Source organism: Echinops telfairi, unplaced genomic scaffold (assembly GCF_000313985.2).
Source record: "Echinops telfairi isolate 266 unplaced genomic scaffold, ASM31398v2 ScPeMD7_7458;HRSCAF=8496, whole genome shotgun sequence".
Taxonomy (NCBI): Eukaryota; Metazoa; Chordata; class Mammalia; order Afrosoricida; family Tenrecidae; genus Echinops; species Echinops telfairi.
The window spans coordinates 10,750,709-10,777,833 of NW_022111358.1; the positions used below are offsets into that span (position 1 = coordinate 10,750,709).

Below are 27,125 nucleotides of genomic sequence, written 5' to 3' on the forward strand. Positions count from 1 at the left end.
TAGCAAAATAATTTTTTTATAAAGCAAACGATTTTAAAATGAGTGTCTTAAAAAGGGTAGGTGGGGGATAATATAAGGGAGTAATCCCCCCCCCCTCCAAAAAAGGAAATTTTCCCCCAAAGCTATGTATTTAAATTTCTTTACAAAACAACCTTATCACCTTCAAAGTACTCCATTACACTTCTACATCTGTCAAATCTGCGATTTCATTCTTGGAAACATTTTTCAAACTCGTATATGGATGTGCACCTCCCACGTTTTTTCTTCACCTCTTATACACTTCAAATTGCTACTCTTTCATGCCCCTTTTCATTCTCAAAGACAAAAAGAAGTTGCACGGAGTGAGGTCAGGTGCATGGTGCAATAGAGACATGCTGTTTTTGCCAAAAACTAGCCTCATTTGGATGCCTGCGTGAGAAGGTACATTGTCGTGGAGGCAAAACCAGTCCCCCGTCGGTCACAAATTAGATCTTTTTTGCCACATACTGTTACTCAATCTTTTCAAAACCTCTAAATAGCTTGATTAACAGTCTGATCTGGTAGAACGAACTCCAAATTCTCTATCCCCCTCACATCAAAAACAAATGAGCATTGGGTTTTTTTTTGGGGGGGGGGTACCCCCTTGTATAGCTCTAGTTATTCTGGAGAGGAAAGAAAAACAAAACAAGGTTTGGGGTCAGACACATCTGAGCTTGAATCCTGGCTCTTCTGGGCACTCGCTTTGGGACCCTGGATGCTACTCTCTAGACCTCCATTTCCTCATCTGAAATGAGAGGGGTATGACCTTTGTTGGGATAGTTTTGATGAGGATTCTAATGCCATTAGTAAGTACTTAGTAAGTGACAGTAACTACCTTTAGTAATCTCAGAAATAGAAAATAACTAATAACGTTATTCTAACTATAGAAGCTGTGCCTCTGAGACAACCCTCTTGGGGAGGTAGAGGTGCGGGTTGTCATAGTGCTGTGACAAAGAAATAGGAAAGGAAGTGTTTTGCATGTATGACTGCTAGATCTTGATTTGGGGGAGGTCTGCACTGTCTAAAGAGAAAGGAAATAGGCTGGTATATTTCTAGACACTACCTTCTTTCCTTCCTACCTACTTCCTGTGATGTCCTGATTTTCCCTTTTTACTTTCCTGGCAGGTGGCTGTGAAAAACAATATTGATGTCTTCTACTTCAGCTGCCTCATTCCGCTCAATGTGCTTTTTGTAGAAGATGGCAAAATGGGTAAGAACATCCTCTTGTCCCTTCTACCAAATAGACCTTTGCCCTACCTTTGAATGTCAGATAGAGCATAGTCCCATAAGTGCAAACTAACAATTGCCAATTGTTTATTCCCCTGAACCACAGTTATGCTTGCTCTGCTGTTGGTCTCTCCATCACAGTGGCCGGCACCTCAACAAGAACAGCCACCAGGATGCAGAGCGAGTGATCTGGTGACAGGAGATGTGGATTTCATCTCATTCTTGCTATTTATTAGCTGTGACCATGGGCAAAATGTTTAACTTTTCTGGCTCTCTACGTTTGCAGAGTAGAAATCGTTTTTATAATAACTTAAGGAGATAATCCACATAAATGTAGCACTTACTCCTGAGCTAAGTTCTTACAGCCTCATTTTCAGTCATTTGTAGTAAATTTAGTATATCCTTTGTGAAGTTTCTGATCTCTCGCTTTATATACTTAGGAAAACAGTTATATTGGAATGGATTAAATTACTTTGGCACTTCATTGATCTGATTCTCACAGTGACTCTGGGTAGACAGGATAGATGTAATTCCTTGCATCTGTGAAGAAATTAAGACTCGAGGTTGTAAGACTTAGTTATTCAAACAGGAAGACAGTAGAGCCAAAACTACAACCTTGGGCAGTCTGACTTTTAAACTCTCCACTAATGGATTAATTGACCTGGCATGTAGCACCTGCTGTAAGTCTGTTCTAGCACCAGGATGCTGCTAGCTGTATTGCAGGAAACCCCCTCAAAGAGGAAATGGCAAAAGGCATCCGACATGAGAACACAGACAGATATGGTACATAGCCTTCCTTTCTGCTTCCTCATACAGAGCGCCAGGTCTTCCTTGCAACCTGGAAGGATATTCCTAATGAAAATGAACTTCAGTTTCAGATTAAGGAATGTCATTTAAATGCTGGTAAGTAATGACTCTTAAGTTACATGTCCCTCTCAATCAAATTAATTGCCTGACACTTTGATCATTACCTACCTTTTCCACACCGACCTTGTTACTAATAAGTCTAATATCTTTAAAATGTGAGGGTTGTTTTAGATGTGGGTACCAGATTACTTATCTAAGCTAACAGATTTTAAAAACAATTAGACTGGATTCATCTACCTCAGTGGTTCTCAACCCGTGGGTCAAGACCCCTTTGGGGATCAAAGGACCCTTTCAGAGGGTCGCCTAATGAAATCCTGCATATCAGATATTTACATTATGATTCATAACAGTAGCAAAATGACAGTTATGAAGTAGCAACGAAAATCATTTTATGGTTGGAGTCCCCACCACATGAGGAGCTGTATTAAAGTGTCGTGGCATTGGGAAGGTTAAGAAGCACTGATCTACGTAGTTCTTCAGTAGATAAGACATTGTCACCATAGCGCTTGAACACCCTAAGCTTGCAGGGAGTTGGCGTGGCACTTGGATGGCAGTGGTTTCTGTCTGTTGTTGGGAGGGTGGGGTTGTTTGTTGGTGGTGTCAGGGAGGACTGCAGTGGGGAGGGGGGGGTGTCTTCCTTTTATCAACCATCATTATTGGAATGCTATGTTTAGAATCCTGTGTTTATAATTAAATGAGAAGACATGACAGTTAATTAAAGCCTGGGTGTTAACCTTTTTCCTTCCTGCCTTCTGCCAGCTTTCATACTACATAATTTCTTTAATCACCAGTAGAAGCCCCAGACCCTTTTATAGTTCATGTTATTACTGTCCTAGAACATACAGGAGGTAAGTGGAGACAGAACCAGTCGCAGCTATCTGCCTTGGGGCTTTCTTTCACTGAAGTGTTCCTCTGGAGCAGCCTCTAAGCCAGGCGTCCTCAAACTACGGCCCGCAGGCTACTTTCAGCCCGCTGAGGACATTTATCCGGCCTGCCGGGTGTTTTTACCCCGTTTGTTTTTTTTAACTTCAAAATTAGATATGTGCAGTGTGCATAGGAATTTGTTCATAGTTTTTTTTTTTTTTAAACTACAGTCCAGCCCTCCAACGAGTCTGAGGGACAGTGAACTGGCCCCCTGTTTTAAAAGTTTGAGGACCCCTGTCCTAAGCTATGGAGAGGCCTGCTTTTGTTCCATTCTCTCTTTGGAGGTTAGTACTAGCTGGATGAGTTTGAATAAGAGTGAGTCTTGGTGCTTGGTCAGTTCTTTTTCTTCATTCGCCCATCTTGCCTCTCTGAACTATAGTGGCTTTCCCAGTGGGCTTCAACATGTTGTTCCTCTCCCATTGCAGCCATTCCTGGAGAAGGGAGGGCATCTGGCAGTTCTGTCTTCTCATTCCACCTTTTACTTTTGATTATGTGTACTGGGCCTTTATGGTGTATTCATTTTCTGTGTTTAGACAAATTTTCTCTATCATCTTTCCAGTAAAACTTTGAAAGTCCACCTGAATAATAATAGCCTCTTCCTGTGAAACCTTTTAAATGTGCTGAACATGTAAACTCAGAAAGACCAGACAGACAAGCGTCTGAGTGTAGGAGTTCTCTTGATAATGATCATCTGACTTCTCCCGAAGCCTTGGAGAGGGTTTGAGAGAAGGTTTATATCATTTCCACAGTTAGTTGGCACTATGCGAGCACACCAGCTCTCTGGTTTCTCGTCCTGACTGATGGTGTGTCTAGTAAACGATACCCTTTTCTCTGCCTCACAAGAAACTGTACTCACACTGAACTGCGTGTGTGGTCTAGGTAGATGGCAGTGTTGTTTGTCCCCTCTTTGAGACTCATTGGTCTGTGAACCTCGTTTGATGAGGCAGGAGGCTGGGCAACTTTCCCACAATGCAAGCCTGTCTTTAGGAAACACTACTGTACAGAATATGTAGAGGCCAATGGCACGAACCAGAGCGGATCCTGTTAGGAAAGCCGCCTCTGCACCAGCTCGGAGAAGCCCAGGCCTATAGGGTATGTCACTCTTAGGGCATTTGGCCTGGTGACAGCAACTGTGTAGTAGGTTTTTGAGAATACCTGTCCCTTGGTGGAGGGGGGAGGGGGGGTTGTTGCTAAGCATAATGAAAACTTTAAAGCTATAGCATATTCTATGCTTCTCAGAAGCTGACATTGCACATAGCATACTGAAGTCCTTTATGGGAAAAAACTCTTGAGCCCAATGTTGGCTGAATTGACTTGAGCATGGTATTTAAAATCACACAATGCTTACAGATAACTATGGAGCGCCAGTGTATCTTGAACATAATACAGGAAATGCAGAGAAAGATTAGAGTCACTGGACAGCAGGCCTGTTTTCACAGGTCTGGTTTGGAAGAGATGGGAATTTTCACAAAAGAAACTGGACAGTCTGGCCTGCCGAAGACTAGAAAGGAAAGATCACTCGGCTTCCAGGTTGCACCTTGTTTCAGTGTGATCTCCCAGAGAGGAGTCTGGCCTGCCTCTCGGCGGGTTGTGTCCTTTGATGTAGTCTGGAATGGTTTTTCAGAGCAAGTTTTGTTTTAATCCAGTTCTGCCATGGCTTTGGGCTATATGTTTTTTCCAGGAGACAAAAGTCATCGTTTTTCCAGTTTGCCAATCTCACAAGATGCAGCCCACAATGAATTCCTTAAAGCCCCTTGCCTTGATTCCACCCCAAAGTCTGGAGTGCTCTGGCCTTTCACATTTATTCTCAGTTTTTACAGCACTATTAACATGAGCATTTTCAATTTTGTGCCTTCTGATTCAACACACTGAGTCTAGCTGAGAGCTAAAAATAAATCAGGCTTTCCAGCTGATCTGCCCTAATCACAATAGCACCAACCCTTTAAATAGCTTTTCTGTGCCAGCGAAGACATTTGACAGATGGAACTAACACTGAAGACTAAAGGAAATCACAGCCTCACAGGACTTACTAACCTATTGTGGATTTGTGCTTCGCTTTGCCATCTCTTTCTAGAGAATAAAGTAGAAAGGAATTATCTTCCCAAGTCTCCCTGATTCATCAGGTTTTAATAGAAAAGGGGTATGTCATGGTGGGGTTGGTACCATAAGTTGTATGAACATGAGAAAATGCTAGAAAGGCACCAGTGTATGGGACTCCTGCTTCCCCACACTGATCTTCTCCAAGAGTACCAAGAGATCTGTAGGAGTGTGTTGTGCATCACACCGTGACCGGAGCACTGGGAGTTACTGTGTGTCTGGGACCACTGTCTTAAGTGAACAAGAAGTAGTTGCATCTCCAGCCCTATCCAGAAAGGACTCTTTCTGGCAGAGTTCTTCTCACCTCTTTTTAAAGTGTATGTTGATTGCACTCTGGAAAGCTTAGCGACGTGCTGGATCTCGTTTGTTAGGCTAGGCACCGTGGTAAGGCAAACCAGAGTCTTCCAGTGAGGGGGAGTTGCATTTCTTTGTTTTGTCATGGCTCTGCCCATACTGTGGGAAGTAGTCTCTTTAGGAGGTCACTGGGTTTGGGGGGTTTGGGGTTTTCTTTCCAGTTGTTCATAGTAACCTTCTTAGACCATTGCTATGAATTGAACTGTGTACCCCCAAAATATGTGTTATAAACCCTAACCTTGTGGTTATAAGGTCATCTGGGAAAGGGGTGTCTTTCTGTGTTACTGAGGCAGGATTGGTGTAGGGAATGTTTTGCCTCAAGCCTCTCTTGAGATATAAGGGAGATCCACCCCTTTTGGTATTTCCGTTACTAGCAATGCTTGGTAACTCAAGCAGCCACCGCTTTAGACTCTCCTGCTATGGAAAGTTTTCACGCAATCAGCACACACTGAGCAGTTGACACTACATTCTCATTCTTAGCATCTTACACTAGAATTCCCTGGTGCTTCCCAGGGGTTAGGAATGGAAAAGGAGAAAAATGTGTGTTTTCAAGACGTTTATCCCAGTTTTGCTCCCACCTTACATGTGGCTCCCATTTCTAGTCTGAATAAATACATTTAGCAAAGCTGCCTAACCTGCACTCTATAAATGATGTAAATCCTATAAATCATCAAGTCATGCCTAATATCTCACATTTGTAAAAATTGCTTAATGCATATTTATGTTAAAGATCCCTACCTGTATTGCCTTCTGGTAGAAATCATAGTACAGCCATTCAGTAGGAGCAGAGCTGATTCTCGGCCAATGCTTCCAAATATATTCAAGTTATATCCATTAACTTGCACGTCCTACCTGGCTGCTTGCCATGGTTTTTAATTCTGGAAAAAGTGAGTGAGTGAGTGTGCATGTGTTTCTGTCTCCTGCATAGGTGGGGAGTGATGGGAAGTCTTCAGGAAGCCAGGGCTGGCTATATAAAGAGCCCAGAACATGTTTGTGCCTCTGCAACAGGTGGCTCTTCAGCAAAGGCCCCCACTGTGCTTGGTTTCCTGGGGACATGAGTAACAGCCTTGGAAGTTGGGAGTGAGTTTTACAACCGAAAGCAGGACCCGGTGTGTTAAAGGCAGCATACTTAAAAGGTGTTTTAGCCATACTTCAGCTGGTGATGTTGTCTAGCGACTCAGCCTAAGCTGCCAGAGCCCTCATTGTGAGGACGAAGGTGATAGCCTGGACTGGTACACACGCACTCATGCACACGTGTGTGTGCACACGCACACACATTAGGTAATAGATAAGTGTGATGAAAATGTTTAATGGGATTGTTCTGCCCTCTGATCTGAACGTGGGAGGAAGACATCAGGGCAAGAACTTCCTCCACCTTTAGCCTGAACCTCTGGAGATGGTTTCTAAGGCCTAAAGCATTATGTACCTGTTGATATTTCCAACACCTGAATCAGAGATTGCAAAAATGGTGTGGAGGAGCCAGGGCCCACCTCTGATGACCTTTGGCTACCAAGGGAGGAGCGTCAATGTCCATGCCAGCTCATGGCTGATTGTCAGGAGGCAGAGGTCAAACATGCCTCTGCCTTCCATCTTTCTTTACCTATTCTGACACCAACCATTCCTCTCTGCTTCTCCACTAGGTTTGATAATTTGTTGCAGTAACTACACACAACGCACAGACAGCACACAGGATAACTCGGTTGGTTGGTTGTTGGTTAGGGGAGTGAACCACAGCCAGGATTCATCAACAGTAAGGCTACAATCAGTGAACCCCACCAACTCTTCTCCTCAGCCAGGAGCCAGTTCTTCCTCAGGTCTCCACCTTGACCATCACAGGGTGGGTCCCTTTGGCCTCTGCCTCATGGTCTCCTTGCTCTGCCTCTAGTGTCTCTCATCTTAGCCCCCACCACTGCAAGCAGAGATGTGCGGCACTGGGGGCCCTTCTGCCAAGGGTCCTGTTTTTTCTCTCTCTACCTGCCAAAGTGGCTCATCCTTACAGTCAGGGGGGTGTTGACAACAATTGACTGGTCCCATCCCCTTTATGAGTGTCCTACATGCCGTGTTTGCATAGTCCCGCTCAGTCATTTGGTGGGGGTTATGGAGACATAACTGGGAAAGCCGTGTTAAGAAGTTCCACTCCACCATACTTAAAGCAACAGATATTGATGACAAGTACCTGTTGTTACCCTAGACACTGTAGTAAGCACCAAACCCAAACCAAGAAAACTCCCAAGACCCCTGGGTTCAGAAAGCAAACCATCTAGGCGAATGGAATGGTCGTCTAGCATATGCCGTTTCCCAGAGAGCAGTTGAAGACAACAGATTTTTATGTGGGGAGCATTTTGTTCCTAAGGTAGGCATGAGTGATTTGAATTCTCATCAGAAATGGACATTGTAAATTATCTGCAAAGAAGCAATCTTTATTCTCTCTTTTTTAAGTCTCTCATCCAGCAGTAAGAGAATGAGGAGGGAGAGTTGCTGTCCTGGCTTGTCGGGAGTCTTCGTTGCTAGGGTCAAGAGGACCAGCTGAAACATTGACCTATTTATTCTTAGTTAGCCTCATTGGTAATGGCCATAGTCTCCACCATGACCATCAACAACAGCTAGGGCTGTAGGGCCTATCGCATAAGAAATTGGGGGATGGGGGCACGGGTCAGGTAGATTTGGGGCGGGTGTGTGTGTGTGTGTGTGTGTGCAGTGGTGTTGGTGTTTTTGATATTCAAATTAAATATCCAGATTAATAGGTTTGGCTCACAGGTCTTGGTCCTCTTTGAACATATCTGCCTGTCTAACTAGCACCTAGTTTAGCTGTTACCCACTCTTTAGCTCCACTCATTCCTTACTCTCTACAGATAACTCTTGCACTAATGCTTGGTTGCATTTAATCCTGTTTCTGTCCAAGAATCGGAGGAACAGGAACCTGAAGCGCCTGTTCCTCAGCCTTTGCTGTTGTGTGGGAGAAAGGCGTTTAGAAACGTGTGCACATGCACATGGCTGTTCTTGTCAGGGAACTGGCATACACATGGTAAGGATGTCAGAAGACCGGTAGCATGCATTTGTGTGAAATCTTAACTTGTTGGATTTTGAATCTGTGTTTCTAGACACTGTTTCCAGCAAATTACAAAACAACAATGTTTATACTATTGCCAAGCGGAATGTGGAAGGGCAGGACATGCTGTACCAGTCCCTGAAGCTCACTAATGGCATTTGGATTTTGGCCGAACTGCGAATCCAGCCAGGAAACCCCAACTATACGGTAAGGCCTTTCCCAGGATGGGGAAGATAGATCAGAGGAGGGAGACGAGCTCTTTTCATTTATTAGCAGCCTGGAAAGACCAACACGAAGAGCATCAGACCCAAGATACCCAAACCAAGCAGTCAGTACGGAAGTCCACACTTGTCCCAGTGGAGCACCTGCTCTCCGGAGCAACAAGGGCTCACATCCCTCCCTTCCTTGATACATACAGGGCTGCTCACAAACTAGGCAGCTGTATCTCAGTATCAGTTCATTCATAGCTAGCATGTCTGTGCATGTGGGCCTAGAACAAGCTAAGAGGATTCTCTGCATAACTGATTTTAATAAAGTCTCTTTTGCACTCAGAGTTCAGTTAAGACTTAGCGATACCAGAGTCATAAATACATGAGCCTTTTTCAGTGCTTTTGATTGACTTGAAATGCTCCTTGTGAAAGGCGAGGCAAAACAACAGACCTTGGGTGAGCTGTGGGAGGAGGGTAGTTTGAAACCTTCAGTAACAGAGTGCCCTCAAGTAAACTGCTGTGGCTACTTTGTAGTGGAGGAGCGATTCCAAAGGTTATTTCTCTGAATACCAGGCCTTTGCTGCCTCTTGTAAGATAAGGAGCCCTACGGGCTGCTAGCGGGAGCATATTGACCCCAGCGCTTGGGGTAAAGAGGGTGCTGCTTGTCATTTGCATCTTGAAAAGTCCAGGGGGATATCCTGGGATAAGGGAGTGTATCTTCTTTCCTGTGTTTTTGAGGGGTTTGTAGACCATTTTGAAGGACAGGAAAGTGACATAAATGGAGGGAAGGTTAGGTTCAACATTGATACACTTTTAAAAAGCTGAGTAGTAAGTAGATTAAGCCTTTTAGCCACCAGGGAGCATTTCTTAGCTATTACATGCGACAATTCTGTGACTCCATTCCTTAATTTTGGCAACCAAGCCTGCTTCTGCTAGCATAAACCTAGGGAACAGTACTAACAACTGAACATTCCCAGGGTGCTCCTCTCTCGTGCCCGACTGTGAAGTAAGCTGGGCGTCGAGCAGGTATGTGTGAACTGCTCAGTCCTGTCAAGTTAGATGTTTGCAAAGCAATTGTGAGCTGAAGACACGGTCCCACACGCTCCTCCACCTCTAGTCGCTTGTCAATCTTGCAGTCTGGTCATTCTGACCCGCCATTTACCTTGAGTTCCCCCAAGAAATGAAAACCCCGCTGTGCTATACTGACTGTTCCCGGAAGACCCATTCTCATTGTAAAGGCGGGGTCTATACTATAACTAACCACTTACTCCCCTCAAAGCCTTGGCGTGAGACCCACTGCCGCCCTCGTCAGCACTCCCGTGCTGTGTGCTGGGTGCGTAACGGAGGGCTCAGGATTGTGCTAGGAGGCAGAGCGTCTTCTTGAGGAGCCCCCAGTGTGCCGATCCCGATCCCGTCCTGCCTGACCTGCCGTGTGTTCCCCTGGTAGATATCTCTGTGCTGCTCCCACGCAAGTCGTGGAGACCGAAATTAGCCATGAATAGTATTAGCAAGCGATTCCAACAGCCCTCGCTTTTTAAATTTAATGCAGGTGCAAGTTTTATTCTAGAAATGTAGAACTTGAATGGAAACGAGGGAAATTTTCGTACATGTGGGGAAAGGAATTCAGACCTAATGGGATTTTTCCCATGAACTTTTTGAAGCCCTGTAGGTGTCTTGTTTTGTGTCACTTACCTGTTGTGTTGCTTTCCCCCGTTGGCCTCAGCTAAGCGGAGGGAGCAGTGTTACCCCAGGTTGCAGCAAAGGAAGCCACGGTGAAACAGGGAGTCCTGACATGGTGAAGAGTTTATCGATTTGGGGGGTGGTGGTTTTGGTTGTTTTTTTTTTCTTTTTTAAATCATTTTATTGGGGGCTCTTACAATTTTATCACAATCCATACCTCTATCCATTGTGTCGAGCACATTTGTACACTTGTTGCCATCATCGTTCTCAAAACATTTTCTTTCTACTTGAGCCCTTGGTATCAGCTTTTCATTTTTCCCCTCCCTCATGAACCCTTGATAATTCATAAATTATTATTATTTTGTCATGTCTTATACTGTCCGACGTCTCCCTTCACCCACTTTTCTGTTGTCCATCCCCCTGGGAGGGGGTTATATGTAGATCACTGTGATCGGTTGTCCCCTTTCCACCCCACCTTCTCCTCGTCCTCCTGGTATCGCTCCTCTCATGATTGGCCCTGAGGGCTTTATCTGTCCTGGATGCCCTGTGTTTCCAGCTGTCATCTATACCAGTGTACTGGCTAAATCTGATCTAGCCAGATTTGTAAGTTAGAATTGGGATCATGATAGTGGGAGGAGGAGGAGGAAGCACTAGAGAACTAGAGGAAAGTTGTATGTTTCATCATTGCTATACTGCACCCTGACTGACTCGTCTCCTCCCTGAGACCCTTCTGTAAGGGGCAACTGGTTGGGTCTCCACTGCACTCCCCCTCATTCACAATGATATGATTTTTTGTTCTTTGATGCCTGATAACTGATCCCTTCGACACCTTGTGATCACACACATAAGAGTGCTTCTTCCATGTGGGTTTTGTTGCTTCTCAGCTAGATGGCCACTTGTTTTTCTTCAAGCCTTTAAGACCCCAGACACCATATCTTTTGCTAGCCGGGCACCATCAGCTTTCTTCACATTTGCTTATGCTCCTTTGTCTTCAGCGATCCTGTTGGGATGGTGACCATCATGGAGTGCCAGGTTAATAGAACAAAGTGTTCTTGCATTGAGGGAATACTTGAGTAGAAGCCCAATGTCCATCTACTACCTTAGTACGAAACCTATAAATATATGCACATAGATCTATATCCCCATCCTCATATATATATTTACATATGTACATGCCTGTATTTAAACCTCTATAAATGTCCTTTGCTTCCTACTTCTTTCCTCTGTTTCCTTGTTCTTTCCTCTTGTCCCACTCTCATGTTCAGCCTTCATTTGGGTTTCAGTAATTCCTCTTGGTTACATTGCCCTTGATCAAGTCCGACCAGGCCTCCTACACCCTCCTCGCCATCAATTTTAGATCACTTGTTCTCTTGCCCCTGGGTTTATCAATCTGTAGGTGTTTAAACTCAGGTATCTCTTGACCCAATCTCCTGTGTCTTCTGCTTATTAGGATGGAGCTGGAGGAGGGTCTTACTAATGTAACCATTCTAACCACAATTTGCTAAAGTTTTTTTTATTTTAATTTTTGTACTTAAGGCTTATTTACAAAGGAATTTCAGAACTCAATAAGAAAAAATTAAAATAGTACCTTTCCCCCAGTTTTTCCCATTAATAACATCTTACATAACTTTAGTACATTTTAATACCTAGAAATTTATATTATTACAGGACTGTTTAACTAGGAATTGTTTTCATATTTTGCCAGTTTTCACATCTAAGGGGGGGCTTCATAAAGTTCGTGGAAACATACCATTATCTTTTAGTCCCACTTTGCCACAAATTATTTTTCTGAAGCCCTCTCCGTTTTTATGTTAGCTTTGGAAGTGGGGGTCGGGGGGAAGAGCAGCAGAGCGACGTGACATTCTCTCACTGTGTCATTGGAGAGCAACCAGCACAGTCGGGACGTGGAAGCGCTCCGGCCACGTTCTCCCCGTGCTCTGCCCTTGAGGCCTGACGCCCCGCTGCCCTTTCCCTACTCTTTCGTCAACTTGCTATCCCTCGATATGTACCCTGAGCTTGGTACAATAGTCTACTGGCTGCATAACCCACAGTTTGTTCAGCCACTTGTCCACTGAACAACACTTTCTCCCTCGTTGTGACAGGATTAACCGTGGGTGTCAGCTTGCCCAGACCTGGACAGGTTATTTTGAGATAGTTGTAAGATAATAGTTTCCCCTATTGTAAGGTGACCAGACATCCCGCGGCGTTTATAGAAAGTCCCGGTTTTTGGAAAAAATGCACGACAAGCTAGGGTATACAGTTTTTGGCTGCCATGTGGCTATTTCGCCAGGATATGAGTTTTATCAATGGTGTGCCACTTTACCAATGTTAAAATCTGGTCACCTTACCCTAGTGGTAATGTTAGGTTTTCCCCGGTGGGAAATACCTTGGTCCTTGGCTTCGCCGGAAAAAGAATTCACGCTGAAGCCTAGTTTGTGATCCAATAAGTTTTTTTGTTTTTTTTTTCTTTTTTAAACATTTTATTAGGGGCTCATACAACTGTTATCCCAATCCATACACACATCAATTGTGTAAAACGTATTTGTACATCATTTCTCAAAACATTTTCTCTCCATTTAAACCCCCGACATTAGGTCCTCATTTTTCCCCTCCCTCCCCGCTCCCCCCTCCTACATGAGCCCTTGATAGTTTATAAATGGGTATTTTTTCATATCTTGCCCTGTCCGACTTCTCCCTTCATCCACTTTTCGGTTGTCTGTCCCCCAGGGAGGAGGTCACACACAGTTCCATGTAATCGGTTCCCTCTTCCCTACCCATTCTCCCTTTACCCTCCCTGTTTTGCCACTCACACCACTGGTCCTATAGGGCTCATCCATCCTGGATTCCCTGTAGTTTCAGTTCCTATCTGTACCAGTGTACCTCCTCTGGTCTAGCCAGTCTTGCAAGATAGAATTCGAATCATGGTAGTGGGAGCGGGGAGGAAACTTTTAGGAACTAGAGGAAGGTTGTATTTCTCATCATTGTTACATCGCACCCTGACTGGCTCATCTCCTCCCCGAGACCCCTCTGCAAGAGGATCTCCAGTGGCCTACTAATGGGCTTTGGATCTCCACTCCACACTCCCCCCATCATTCACTATGGTAAGATTTTTTGTTCTGATGATGCCTTACACCTGATCCCTTCTTTTTGTTCTTTGATGCCTGATAACTGATCCCTTCGACACCTCGTGGTTGCATAGGCTGGTGTGCTTTTTCCATGTGGGCTTTGTTGCTTCTGAGCTCGATGGCCGCTTGATTACCTTCAAGCCTTTAAGACCCCAGATGCTATACTTTTTGATAGCCGGGCACCATCAGCTTTCTTCGCCACATTTGCTTATGCACCCATTTGTCTTCAGTGATCCGTTCGACACCTCGTGATCACACAGGTTGATATGTTGTTCCATGTGGGCTTTGTTGCTTCTGAGCTAGATGGCCGCTTGATTACCTTCAAGCCTTTAAGACCCCAGACGCTATACCTTTTGATAGCCGGGCACCATCAGCTTTCTTCACCACATTTGCTTATTCACCCGCTTTGTCTTCAGCGGTTGTGTCGGGAAGGTGAGCATCATAGAATGCCAATTTAATAGAAGAAAGTATTCTTGTGTTGAGGGAGAACTTGAGTGATCCAATAAGTTTTATAAAGGTCAGAAGCAGTTTTTAGGCATAACGGTAAATGGAACACTAGCCAGACAGAGTCTATAGCACGGTTGCTGGGGACCCCAGCGTGGCTACACTGGGCTTTGCAGCCCGGCCGCACCATACTGTGTGTCTGAGCCGCCAGAGAGTGCCCCTGTGAGAGAAAACTTATGGCTTTTTCAGGCCTTCCACCCCCCACCTTGGGAGACGTGGTTAACTATATTAGTTAACCCCATTGGCTAGATTAAGCCCACCTGTCCTAAATGGGGTCCCACCCAGGTGTACTGGCTTCTTGTCCCAAAGACCTGAATGTGTGCTTGCCCTCTAGCCTTAAGCAGCTTTCAAGTTCCTGTGATGGGGGAGGCAGGCTTTGGCTTGCAGAGGGACATACCTCTAGCTACCTAATAGTAACACCTTATTATATAATGATCTTCATCTAAAAAGGTCGAGCGAGGCCACATATCTGTAGGCAGGTAAGTCCCCTGGAAAGAAAGGCTTGGTCCAGGTGAAGAAGCATTCATTCCAGCGAGAACCAGAGTTGAGTGGTTAAGCCTTTGGCTTCCATCTTACGGAGAGGTGACTCTCCCCTCCCGGTGGCGCGAGATGGGTGGCATGCCTGCGCGGTGGATGTTAAAGTGGTGTCACACAGCGGACTAGCAGTTACAAAACTAAGACATAGGTAAAACCTCTTTCCCCAGGAGCTGTACAAAATGAGGCCTAGAGCCCTAGCTATCTTTCATAAGTCAGATTATTTCAGTTCTTTGCTCTTTTTGTATATTAGACCCCCCCAAAAAAATTCTATATTAATGCTTTTCAAAAACCGTGCTTGCCTTCACTGTACTAGTTGGAAAGCAAGATACGTGTTTAGGTCCAGCTTTGACCCTTGGTTACAGGCCTAGATGGTGGTGGGTATTTGGCGAGAGGCAACATAATTCTTGCCCCTTCTCAGCTCACTCCTCCCCAAAGCAGGAGTCGGGCCTGATCATTCCATGACTTCCCACCAGGGCCAGCCTTGCAGGTGTAGGCAGTTCTTGAAGGAAGGGCCATTTCCTCTCTAGTTGCTCAGAAAATAAGTCTCTAACTCTAGAGCTTCAAGTATCGTTTCAAAGGTATCAAAACTGCAGGACCGCATTTGGGGAGAGAGGAGCTTCTCTTTAGTGTGAGCTTTACCTTCCATGAACTGTGCTTACTCTTTCTAATGCCCTCTCCTTTTCTGAACCCACATCTTCTCCCAAGAGAATTGTCCACGATCTTGGAAGAAGAGGCTGAGGAGGAACAGGAGGGATAGGAGCTTGCTTCTATTGAGAGTATAAGAGTCAGGGAAGTAAATATCGCTGTACATCTGACCAGAGGGCTGTTTTCTCTGCATATTTATATTCTTCAGTTAGCTGTGTTTTGTTTTACATTTATCAGAATTGTTTTACGTTTATCACATCTTGGCGGATATCAAGTAGTAGTTTAGAAATGCCTTGGGGACTAAATATTAAATGTAAATAGACCTCAATTTTTCTTTATTTTAAAGTTTTACTTTTATTTTTTTAGGCTTTTGGTCTTTCTGAGAAATTCAAGGTTAACCAGTATATTTTTAAAATATTTTTTCCAAAGATAATCTCACCTTTTGTAACTCTATCAAATCTCCCAGACTCTCTGACAAGAGAGTAACCAACCACACCTGCTGCTGCTGCTGCTGAGTTGATTTTGATCCATTAGTGACCCTGTAGGACATAGACTGTACATCTTTAAGGATATAGACTGCCTGCCATGTCTTTCTCCCAAGGAACAACTGTTGGATTTGACCTTTTAGTTCACCGCCAAGTGCTTAACAACACTGCCTCCCCCCAGGGCTTCTTTTAAATAAGGGAATAAAGGGGTAAAAGTACCTAAAATTTCATGGTGCAATAACTTTTGCTCATCTGCCCAAATAGACAAGAGCAACAATGTCAGCAATACAGACGTTTAAAAATCATTCATTCCCTCTTCTAGAATGCATTTTGCATGCTTAAAACATATTGGGGAAACCCTGAATGATGCCAAGTGGCTAGCATACTCAGCTGCTATCTGAAAAGCTGGCGGTTCCAGAGTGCCTCGGAAGACAGGCCTGGCGATTTTCTTCCCAAAATGAGCCGCTGAGACATTGTGGAGCACAGTTGTACTCTGACGCGCATTTGGATCAACTCAACCACGACAGTTCCCTGCTAGGTTGGCCTTTTAAAAGAAAAAACAGATTATGATAGCTAATAAAATAATTACGGGGTCTATATCTGGTTTTAAATTTTGCCTTGTTGGCCCACAAAGTAAATATTAATGTTATTTGCCAGGCCAGGGGTAAGGGGCTGATGCTATTAACATGAATTGCTTTCTGATTACATTAAATATCTTTTATGTTCTTTTCCCCGCCTTAACCTCCTCAATGTAGTGCAGAAGGATTTGTGCATTGGACTCGACTTAAGCTAACTCACTTAGGCTTTTGTTTACCCAGTTGTGCAGGCTTCTGAGTTGTGCCGGGGGTCCCCCGCCTCTCCGAACGGAGAAACTAAGTTGACTGTGTGCAGTGGCCATCACAGGGCCTTGGCAGAGCATCAGAACTCCTGTTCCCCTGAGAGTCAGAACACTCTGATGCCTGTTGTGTGTGTCAGCTCCCCTCACAGACCCACAGAATGGATACAGATGGAAACACAGCATTGATGTTGACGCAACTGAACATCTACACCCCCAAATATCCCTATATGTGTGGCTCTTTGGCTAGTTCACCACCTTCAGGGCCACGGGGCCAGAGGTTTCCTGAGCCAGCTTCTCAGGGGCCAACTTTTGTGCTGATCTCCTCTTTTCTTCTCTCCTAACAGCTGTCACTGAAGTGCAGAGCTCCTGAAGTCTCTCAGTACGTCTATCAGGTTTATGACAGCATTTTGAAAAACTAATGGACTGGTCCCGTGCCCTCCAGCCACCCTGTGATTGGTGCAAGCCAAGAGCGCTTAACTGGAAGAAATTGTGTTGATGTGTAGATGAACCCAAACACACGGAGGCCACCAACCAAGGTAGTGACTAGTGTAACCCGTCCTCACATTAGGGCATACCCTGCTGGATATTTTTAGCTTCCTGTGAACATGTGTAACCACCGCTTCAATCACTTCCCACCTCTTGACCCCACCGCTGCTGTCCGTCCTTACCTGCGGGCTTCTCTATGCTGTGCCAATGGCTGGCGTTTCCTGCACCTGCTTTTGAGTGTGGTTTGGTATTTTGTAATCGAGAGCACCTGTCCACAGCAGAAAAGGGAGGTGGGGGGAATTAAAGCAGGAAAAGTGTCCCTGAAACATATACTACACTGTATTGTTTTGTATGTTTGTGCACATTAAGAATGGGGAGGAGTGCAACCTGTCCGAAGTGCTCGTCCCCTGGGTGTCGTTCACCACCCGTCCTTGGAGGAAGAGACCCAGTCTTTGCCCACCCCACACACACCCCCTCTGACCAGGCATTGTGATTGCCTCACAGTGTCATCTCATGCAACGGCTCTGCATTTAGGGATGACGTGCTCCCTGGAAGGATCCTGCAGGATGCAGGGAATCAGGGCTTGTGGCCCCAGGACTGAGAAAAGAGAGCTGACACAACATTCCTTTCCCCTCAACTAGCCCACAAAGAACATGAAGGGATTTGAAAAGAAACGGGACCAAACCCCCTGTAGCCATTGAGTCAGAATCAGACTCAGAGGGACCCGGTGGGGCCGAGTTGGCCTCCATGGGGTTCCCAAGGCGGGGAATCTGCACAGTTTCAGATGGTCTCATCTTTCCCCCGCAGCTCAGCCTGGTGGGATTGAACCACCAACCTTTCTGCCCACAGCCCAGTGCTTCACCCACTGTGCTACTGGGGCTCCTTACAAATATCGCTGAGTGCGGGATTTGTACAGAGAGAGAACAGGAACCAAACACCTTCCCCTCGCTCCCTTCCCTGTATTTCTCAGGTCCAGCTCCCATCTAAAATCAGAGCACTGGTGTTGAAACGGCCTTCAAGTAGTAAACTCATCTAACCATGTTTTCCTACAAAGAACAATACAAAGAAGAAAGGGTGTCGTGCTGGGGCAGCGTGCTGGCCCCCTTTTAGGAGCAGAGAGGAGACCAGGTTTCCTAAAGCCTGCACAGTGGTGTTCACTTCAGAGCTGGCTCTGCGTCTGCCCTTCTCCTGCCCCTCGTGTGGCTGCTTCTGTGGCTGTTCCCATGCTACATACTGGTCTTGACGCTCATTCATTGGCATCAGTGGCGGCAGAGTAGCTTTTCAACTACTTGAAGGTAAATCCAGATGCAGAGATGAAGTGAGTTTTAGAGATGTCACAGATTTGCTTTCTCCCTCCAGCTCTCTGACCCGCCATGTACTCACGGTACTTACACTCCAAGACAAACCAAGGTCACCTCACAGGGGCCAAGCAGCTCTGGTCCACTCTCAGAATTCTGGGGCATGGGACGGCCCCTCCGCAGCCGAGCCCAGGCATCCACTTCTTTGGCGATGCTTACACAGTCCTCTCTGTAGGCCTGGTTGCTTTGCCTGGCGCCTTTCCTGGTACCTGGTATCAAGGGTTCTTGATTAAGACTGCTTTTTTCATTGTCCCTACAAAGGTCAGAGGTACTTAAAAGTTGAGAGGCCTTAAGGTGGGCTCAGACTCACAAGTGAGTCCAAGAGGAGAAATTGGCCACCGGTACCCCCGGCCCCCATAAAGTCTGAAATGACCCTGGTTCCTCCTAGTGGCAAAGCTTGGGAGAGCGGGGCCCTCACAAAGCAGTTCTTAAACTTGAGTATCTCAACTCCAAGAGAAGAGTTGTTGGGGAGGGTGAGAAAAATATACCCTGCACTGAATGCCCATCAAGTATATGAAGACCAGGCACTAGCACAGGATTGCCATGTGAGGTGGGTAGGTTGGCCATGTTTGGTGTGGAAACACATGTGGATAAAGTTCCCTGATTGGGAGGTCATCCATGGAGCCAGTTAAAGACCAGCCATGAAGAAGATTCACACTACACTACAGAGACAGTGTTCCTGGCTCAAAGCACACATAGTCCCAGAAGGAAAGGTGTTTGTCAGGGCAAGGAGGCAGAAGACCATTTTACAGCAAGATATGTCCCTCGCCCCCAAAACCTAGCCTTTCCTCAGGCTCCCCACCGAAGAGGGAATAAAACAGCCTCTGTTCTCAGCCGGCCCGACTGAACCGATTCATGTACTATTGGCTCCTTGGGAAGACTGCCAGCCTTGGTACCCAGAGCAGAATTAGGAAGGGATTCTGCTTGGGCAAAAAGACTTCTCTTCCGAAAAGCTGGGCCCGTGGCTTCCCATGAGCTTCCTGGCCTGGGCTGAGGTGTGGAAGCTGTCCTGCATTCCCCTCCTCTGCCTCGGTTGTGTCTCTGAAACCGCTGCCTGGTATCAGTACAAAGGGCAAGGGAAGCAGCTACACCCGGACTCTTAGTTGGTCAGAGGTTCCCTGAGTGTCTGTCCTCTCCCAGGTCTGTGCTGTATGTCTGTGTTGTGAAGCTTGGGGTGTGGAGAGAAATGGGGAGGGGGGGTCAGTGTTACCCAAAGAATGCTTGTCATTCTTTTGTTATTGTTGGGATTCTCCTGGGGAGGGTGGGGGTTGCAGGGAAGCTTGATCTTCTGTCTTCATCAATAAACTCATTTACACAAAATAAAGTGTATGGTATGTACTTTGTTCTCAGAATTGACACTCCACAGAAATCATAACCACTCTATTAAACAGTAACTTTAAAACATCCTAGCTCTCCCAAGGACTTAACAGAGGAATTTAAGATTAGTGTGAAGAAGAATCCTATACCCAGTACCGTGATGACTGCACACATAGGCCCGCAGGCAGGGAGCACTCAGAGCCAATCTGTCTTCCCTGGCTGGTTCACCGCTTGGGCCCCGGCGGCGGACTGTCCCAGGGGCAAGCAGCCAGACAGTGCAGTTCTTTCAGACCTGTGGGCAGGCCGCCAGCCAGCGAGGCCCAGAGGCAGAAGGAGCACTTGTTTTTCATTGGTTTTCTATCACCCAGGGCATTTTACTAATCTCTCCGCTTACAAAGGCCTCTTCTCAGCCCTGCCTGTATATTCCAAACAAAAAGAAAGAATGCTGCTTTAAAACAAACTTCCCAAGGGACTCAAGTCAAAGACAACTCTGCCCATCTGCACATGCTCACCTGTGTGTGTGCATGCATGCACGCACGCGTACACCCTAGGTGCCGTCAAGGTAAAGGGCCCTTGTGTTCTGCTGAGATGTCAGCTGCTGAAATCGCCCACAGCCTGAAGTGGAAATAAGCTAAGGAGTTCAGTACTTGCATGGCCTCAGACAAGTCCCTGAGCCTCTTCCTGGAGTGCTTTGCCCAGTGCTTGGCACACTATCTTAGATTAGGTTCTCTGTAAAGAACCAGAGTGAGTGGTGCGCATTTATGTATATTGAGAGATTTGTATCGTTATGGAATTTGGCAGGTCCCAAGTCCATGGGTCAGATGTTAAGCTAGGGCTTCTCTTGTACCTTTGGGAGCTGATCAGCAGGAAGACCACAGGCTAGTAGCTGGAGAGGTGGATGAATCTGAGGTCAGATGACAGGCTACTCATGGCTCCCAGGGTAGGCCTGCAATACGGCAGGCTATTGACTCCGGTCCAAAAAAGACAAATGTTAGTGAATGAGCCAGATGCAAGATCTGGACCAAGCCACACACACACCAAAAAAGTCCATTTTTATAGGAAGTAGGCAAAGGAAATCTGTCAGTTTGCATCAGGGGTGACTTGGGTGAGATGAATTCCAGCATAATCTTAACTGATTGGCTGCTTGCAGCAGACCCCATTATGGAGTTGATTGCATTGTTAGATCATGTCGTGAAAGATGACTAGACTTTAACTGCCAAACCACAGAATACTGGTCCAGCCTAGTTAAAACCAAACCAAACTCTGACACACAGCAGGTGCTCAGAAACAGCTGCTTGTATTCCTATCCCCTGAGTGCATTAAGAACACCATTTTGACAGCGGTTAGGTGCTGTGCAGTCGGTTGTGACCCTGTGTACAACAGGAAGTACTGCACTGGGCCCAAGCTACCATCGGAATAACACCGTTCACATGGGAGGCAGGGGCAAGCAGGGGAGTGGTTCAGGGTGCTCTTGGTGAGAGTAGAGCATTGATTGTGCAGAAGAGGGGCTTTCCCAGGACCCAGCTGGAGTCTAGTTGGATAAATTTAGAACATCCTTGGCGCAGAGGCTCTCAACCATTGAGTACACATTCATATCACCCGGAGAACTTAGATGGTTAGGCTAGTGTGCAGGTAAGGCCTGGAGGAAACTGCATTTCAAAACGCTCTGGTGTTTCTAGCCAGGGTTAGGGACACGGACTGATACGAAGGGGACCCCTCCATGCCCCCTCCTTCCTCTTGTCCTGTCCACTGGGAGCCAGGAGGCTGTTGTACCTGCTGTTCCCTGCCCTCCCAGGACTTCTACATGATGGGCGAGATGGTGCAGACCCAGATCTTCTGACTCCACATCTCTGCCCTCAATCAACTTAACCCACAGCTGCCTACTGCATTTCACAGGTGGTTCTGTCCTGGGTCCTCCCTCCCTTTGTGCTTGCCCACGGCCGCCTCCAACCTTGCAAAGCCTCCCCAGATGCCTGTGCGTTCAATCTCCAGAAGCAGGGCCCCACTGGCCCCAGACTTCCATTTCAGATCATGCTCCTCTGCTCCCAGAATAGCAACTAGGGAATAACGGAGATCACAGGTGGGTCATTTCTGCGGCCAGAAAAGAGCTGAGGACTCCAGGTTTGGGCCTTCCCACTCCCACTTCATGTATTGATGCATTTTCTGATTTTGCTTGGACCTGTATTTCTTTTCCCTGCCACCCCCAGCTCCAGGAGGCAAGAGCCTGTTTATTTTAATACCTGGTGTGGCACTTGGGAAAGATCACACCTCCCCCGTTGTTACCCATTTCTAGCTCCTGAACACTAATCCTAGAATCCTAACCAGCCCCCAGACATTTTATTAGCAACAAAGATGTTTCTTGAAAAGTTTCCGAGTTGGCCGCAAACTTGCCATCACATTTTCTTGTGGAGCTTTTGCCCTGCCATGCTGGATGCTGCCAACTAGCGGGGAGCTTGCTGAAGGCTGGTTAGGCCCTGTTCTCGGCCGGAGAAGTGACGTTCAAGGACTTGGTGTCCAGGAGCTTCCCCCGTTTTGAGATGGGACTGCTATCGGATCATCATGACTTTGGGCAGAGGCCCAACAACCGCACTCACCCAGCTCCAAGGGTGAGTTTGAATCCAGTCTTTAGAGCTCTCCCCTTTTGCTCCATTTCACTTGATCCACTTTGCATGGCAGGCTCCCGCCTCTGAAAACTCAGTGGGACCCCTGGCAATGAAGGGGTTAGTGAGGGTGGATGCAGGCAAGTTTTGGTCTTGGTCCTGCTTCACATCTGGGCCTCCCCAGTGGGCCCAGGCACCTATGCCCTAGAACCCGAGCTTACCCCTTGGGCATCAAGTGTCATCTGAAGCAAAGCCACATGAGGCTCAAGATCAGACCCAAAAGACGGCCTTTCACTACCACCAAAGCTTCCCCCATGGCAGAGGGGAGTGAATATGGCCCTCAGGATGCACGTTAGCCCCCCCTGACGTTGGCAAGTCCAATTGACTTAGCTGAGTAGCAGAAAACACTGCCATCACTCAAAGTGGCTCTATAGGACAGGGTAGAACTGCCCCTTTGAATTTCCAAGACCCTGTATGGGAGCAGAAAGCCCCGTCTTTCTCCCGAGGAGCTGCTTGCTAGTGGTTTCAAACTGCCAACCTTGTGGATCACAGCACAGTCAATGTGTAACCAACTTAGGTCACCAGGAGGTAACCCCAACAGCTGAATAGCAACGTCAGGCAAATTTTGCATCTTACACATTATCCTGTAACTCTCAATTACTTGTTTTTCATATAAAAATGCTGCCTTAAATGACCTGCCACTGAGAGCCAGTATGAGGCCTATAAAAATGGCATGCAGTCAGACCTCTTTGTCTCATTTTAGGAGTGGGCAGGAGAATCAGTCCAAAGGTGGTTCCTATGAGGTGGAGGTCTGACATACCCCAAACTTGCCGACCTTTTTACGGATGCTAACACCGTCCCACCACACTCTACTTCTCTGACAGCTTTGATAATTCATCGCTACGGCCACACAGAACTCACAGACCATACAATGATGCGGTTCATTAAGGAGGTAACAGGTTACGATTCAGCAGAATCCATTTGAAAGTAACAGGAATGACTCAGGACAACTACTTGGAGAAGTTGTGCCTGCAGACTGGCCTTTTTCCCCAGCCCTAGCTTTCAACCCTCCGCCCAGCTTGGGCAAGTGCCCCAAAGCTCTTTGCCAGTAAGTTCCCAGAGGCAGGAACTCTGCCAGGGAGCCTCCTTCCTTCAGTGCTCAGTTCTAGCCCTGCCCGGTGCTGAGCTGCCCTACGGGTCCCATGCCACTGGTGTTTCATGCAGTCTTCAGTGTTCCAGCTCTGTTCTCCGAGGTCTAGCACTTAGGTTCCCAAACTTATTTGACTTTTTCAGGAAAAAAATTAAAAACACAGCATCTGGGGGTCTTAAAGACTTGTAGTCAAACAAGCAGCCATTGAGCAGGGAGGCAACAAAGCCACATGGAAGAAGCACACCAGCCTGTGTGATCATGAGGTGTCGGCAGGAATAGGTATCAGAATTTCAAAAACGAGCAATCATTGATAGGAAGGAGTGAGGACAAAGTGAAGACCCAAAAAACTACCTGCAAGACAATTGGACAGGCCCTCACTTGCACAGGGGGAATGAAAAATCCAGGGTATGGTAGAGCACTGATGAAACACAACTATCCTCTGGTTCTTTAATATTTCTTCCCCTTACTTTGAAAGCTTGTGTTTCACCTCATTAATAGTGTTAGCCCTACGTATGTTCATGTGTATAAGGTAGTTCAATGCAGGAATGCTAGGTTGGATGACCCTACAGAAACAGCAACAGGAGTAATGATTCCCTGAGGATATGAGAAGATGGGGGGCGGGGGGTTAAGCTGATAGCAATGATGACTGTATAACTCCACTCAAGTGGGGAGCGAATAACAGAATTGTAGGTGAATTGACCTTCCCTGGGATTGAGGGGAGGGGCGCTGATATCAGAGTTCAAGAAGAAAGAAAATGTTTTGAAACTGTAGTAGCAATTGTACAATTATGCTTGATCTACTTGAATTATGCAATGTATGATATTTATAAGAGCTCCCAATAAGATGAGTTTAAAAAAATTCCAATAAAAATAAATTAATTAAAAAATAATAATTCCAGTAGTGGAAATCTATGTTTTAGAAACCAGAGCCCTGACTATTTGGTTTCTGATTAAAGGTATGAAATTTATCACTAAAAATTTTTAAAAATTACTTAGCATCTCTTAGGCAACTGAAAATTTTTGTATAGGAGCCCATAACCTCCCATAAAGCATAGGTAGCCAGTGCCTCCCAGGGGTTAGTACTGCCCACTTTGAAAAACACTGGTCAAAGAGATTGCCAGCACCAGAATGCCAGGTCCAAAGGACGTATCTGCTCCTGGCTCTTCTTGGTGATGGTGAGTTCCCCTTCCAACCTTTAAGACTAGCAGGATGGCAAAACTGACCAATCCCCTACCAGGGTTCCATATACCAAGTTTGCCTTAGTGAAAGGATTTAATCCCCTTGATGGGCCATAAGCAACTTATTTGCATAGCCCCACCCAATCTCTATGGGAATTACAAGACCATGGCTAGAGGGGCACATTAAAGCAATTCACTGCACCACACACTCCATAATTAACCTGTGACTGTGTTCCTCTGATAAAGTAGAGAAGCTTCCTCAGAGCTGCCTGGCCCCAAGGACGATTGTGAGCATTGCATGATTTCTAATTTCCAATGCACTTTGGGTTGCAGTGGAACCAGATAGCCTGGTGGCGTAAACAAGCCTGGGGTCCCCAGGCAGGCTAAAGAGGAAAGCTGTTCCGATGCAAGGTGGGGCATAGAACGGGCCCTAGATGACTGCATCAGGCTGGGAGACTATCAGTGATCCCAAGGTGGGCAGGCCAGAACCATTTTATGCCTGCCTCCAGGAGGCAGCCGTCCATCTCCGCCCTGACCTTCCTCCCTGCAACACCCCACACCCCCCACCACCACCCCCGCCCCAGTATACTCTGGGAAGGCTTTTGCAAGGTGCTGTTCAATCTCCCCAAGAACAATTTCACGACTCTCAAAGAAGGCAAGGGAAAAAACAGGCTACATCGCTTGAGAGCCGCTGTGTGCCAGGCATGGAAGGATGATTGCACATGCCCAAACAGCTTTTTTCACACGTGGTATATCCGAGACACCCAATCACGGCTACCTTTTACAAATAAGGCAAGAAAGACTCTTGAGTTCAAGTTCCTTGCCTTCATACTAAGTGGCAGGTCTGTCTGATCCTGAAGTCTGTCTGTAACCACTATGCTAGTCTGTCTGGAATGGAAGGGGCAAGGTGCCCAAAATGCAAAGCCCAAGGGGAGGAGGAAGCTGGGTTCTGAAAGAAGAGAAAGCCATAGGGGAGCATGCTGGGACATGCGCCTCCGCTTCCTATGTAGCATAGGGGTGAATCAAAGTCCTTCACCTCACCCCTCCTCTCTGCCTCTCCGCTTACTAGGCTTCCCTCGGGGTCCTGACTCCATCTCTCCTCCAACCCAAGGAGACCATCTCATCCAGAGCCTCTTAACCATTGCTTTTGTGACATAGTGGCTATGCGTTAGACTGCCAACCGCAAGGTCAGCAGTTAGAAACCACCAGCCGCTCCACTGGCAACAGTGCTTTCTACTCCCACAAAGAGTTACTGTCTCGGGAACTCACAGGGGCAATGCTACCCTGTCCTACAGGGTCACCAAGAGTCAGAATTGACTTGGTGGCAGTGAGATGTTTGATTTCCATTCTTGCCTACAAGGAGCCCTGGTGGTGTAGTGGGTCCCCAGTTAGACTGGAAACCTCACGATTAGCAGTTCAAATCCACCAGATGAGGCTTTCCACTTCTGTAACGATTTACGGCTTTCCACTTCTGTAACGATTTACAGCTTTCTGCTTCTGTAAAGATTTACATTCTTGGAAACCCACTGGGGCACTCTGCCCTAGAGGGCTGCTATGATCCACAATGCCCTTGACAGCAAAGCTCTCCCCTCCTACAAGGTCCCCTGCCCTGCTGCCGCAAATGGACTTCTTCCAACTCTGAAACCTCCGACTCACTCAGTAACTGGTGGGTCAACTCCCTCTGCGCTCGCACACGCACACGGCGCCTGTTAGCCGGGACTGCCTGCGCGTGGTCTCCGCACTGGACACACACCGTCCACTGGCGCCACACCTTGCTGATGTAGAGTGGCTGCCCAACGGGAGGCGCGACCTCGGGCATTCAGTAAGGCAACTTCCTCCGTGGCCCCGGGCCTCTGGAGGAAACAGATCCGACTTGTTGGTGAGGGTTGCATGCGAACACGAACACGCCGGGCGCTTGGTACCCACTCAATCCGGGTCAGCTAGCGACGATCAGATGACGTTGATGAGGATGGTCTAAGAGAAACAAATGGGTGACCTTGCCTTCGACCCCACAAATGCCGGCTTCTCCCAGGCTGGGCAGGAGCGGGGGCCAGTGGCTTTAGAGAGCGGCGGACGCGCTGGCTGGCGGAAGCCCAGCTTTGCGCCAGCCCGGCCAGCCTCTCTGCCGCAGTGAAGGATGGCAGCGACCACCCGTTCTCGATGCTCCGGGGGGTGCAGGAGACACAGCCCAGATGCCACCTCCGGCGCGCAGAGCGGGGCACGTGGGTGCCCGCCCAGGAACCGACAGGCGGGCCTGGGGAGGGTCAGCAGGGAGACCTCGGGAGGGAACTCGGAGTGGGGGCAGCTGGCCACGTGAGGGCAGGAGCCCGAGGGAAGCGGCGCAGCCCGGCCCGACCCCCTGGCCCTCAAGGTGAGCCCCCACGGAGCTCTGGGGGGCGTGTGGAGGGGAGGTGAAGGTCGAGGCCGGCTCGGAGGAGCCTCCGCCCGGGGCTGCCCACGGGAACCTGGCGGGCTCAG

The 27,125-nt window shown here is 47.1% G+C and overlaps 2 protein-coding genes across 3 annotated transcripts in view; both read left to right on the plus strand.

The window, feature by feature from the left end:
• AP2B1 (adaptor related protein complex 2 subunit beta 1) overlaps positions 1-17,375 on the plus strand; it is a 129,939-nt gene extending 112,564 nt beyond the window's left edge. For both annotated transcript variants that reach the window (XM_004706968.3, XM_004706970.2), the window contains 4 exons: positions 1,144-1,228; positions 2,062-2,148; positions 8,589-8,743; positions 16,904-17,375. In XM_004706968.3, coding sequence (XP_004707025.1) covers positions 1,144-1,228; positions 2,062-2,148; positions 8,589-8,743; positions 16,904-16,978 — 402 coding nt within the window. In that variant the 3' untranslated portion in view covers positions 16,979-17,375. The remainder of the gene's footprint in view (positions 1-1,143; positions 1,229-2,061; positions 2,149-8,588; positions 8,744-16,903) is intronic.
• A 9,033-nt stretch (positions 17,376-26,408) lies between these two features.
• RASL10B (RAS like family 10 member B) overlaps positions 26,409-27,125 on the plus strand; it is an 11,414-nt gene continuing 10,697 nt past the window's right edge. The window contains exon 1 of the mRNA XM_004706973.2: positions 26,409-26,469. The gene's annotated coding sequence lies outside the window, so the exon portion shown is untranslated. The remainder of the gene's footprint in view (positions 26,470-27,125) is intronic.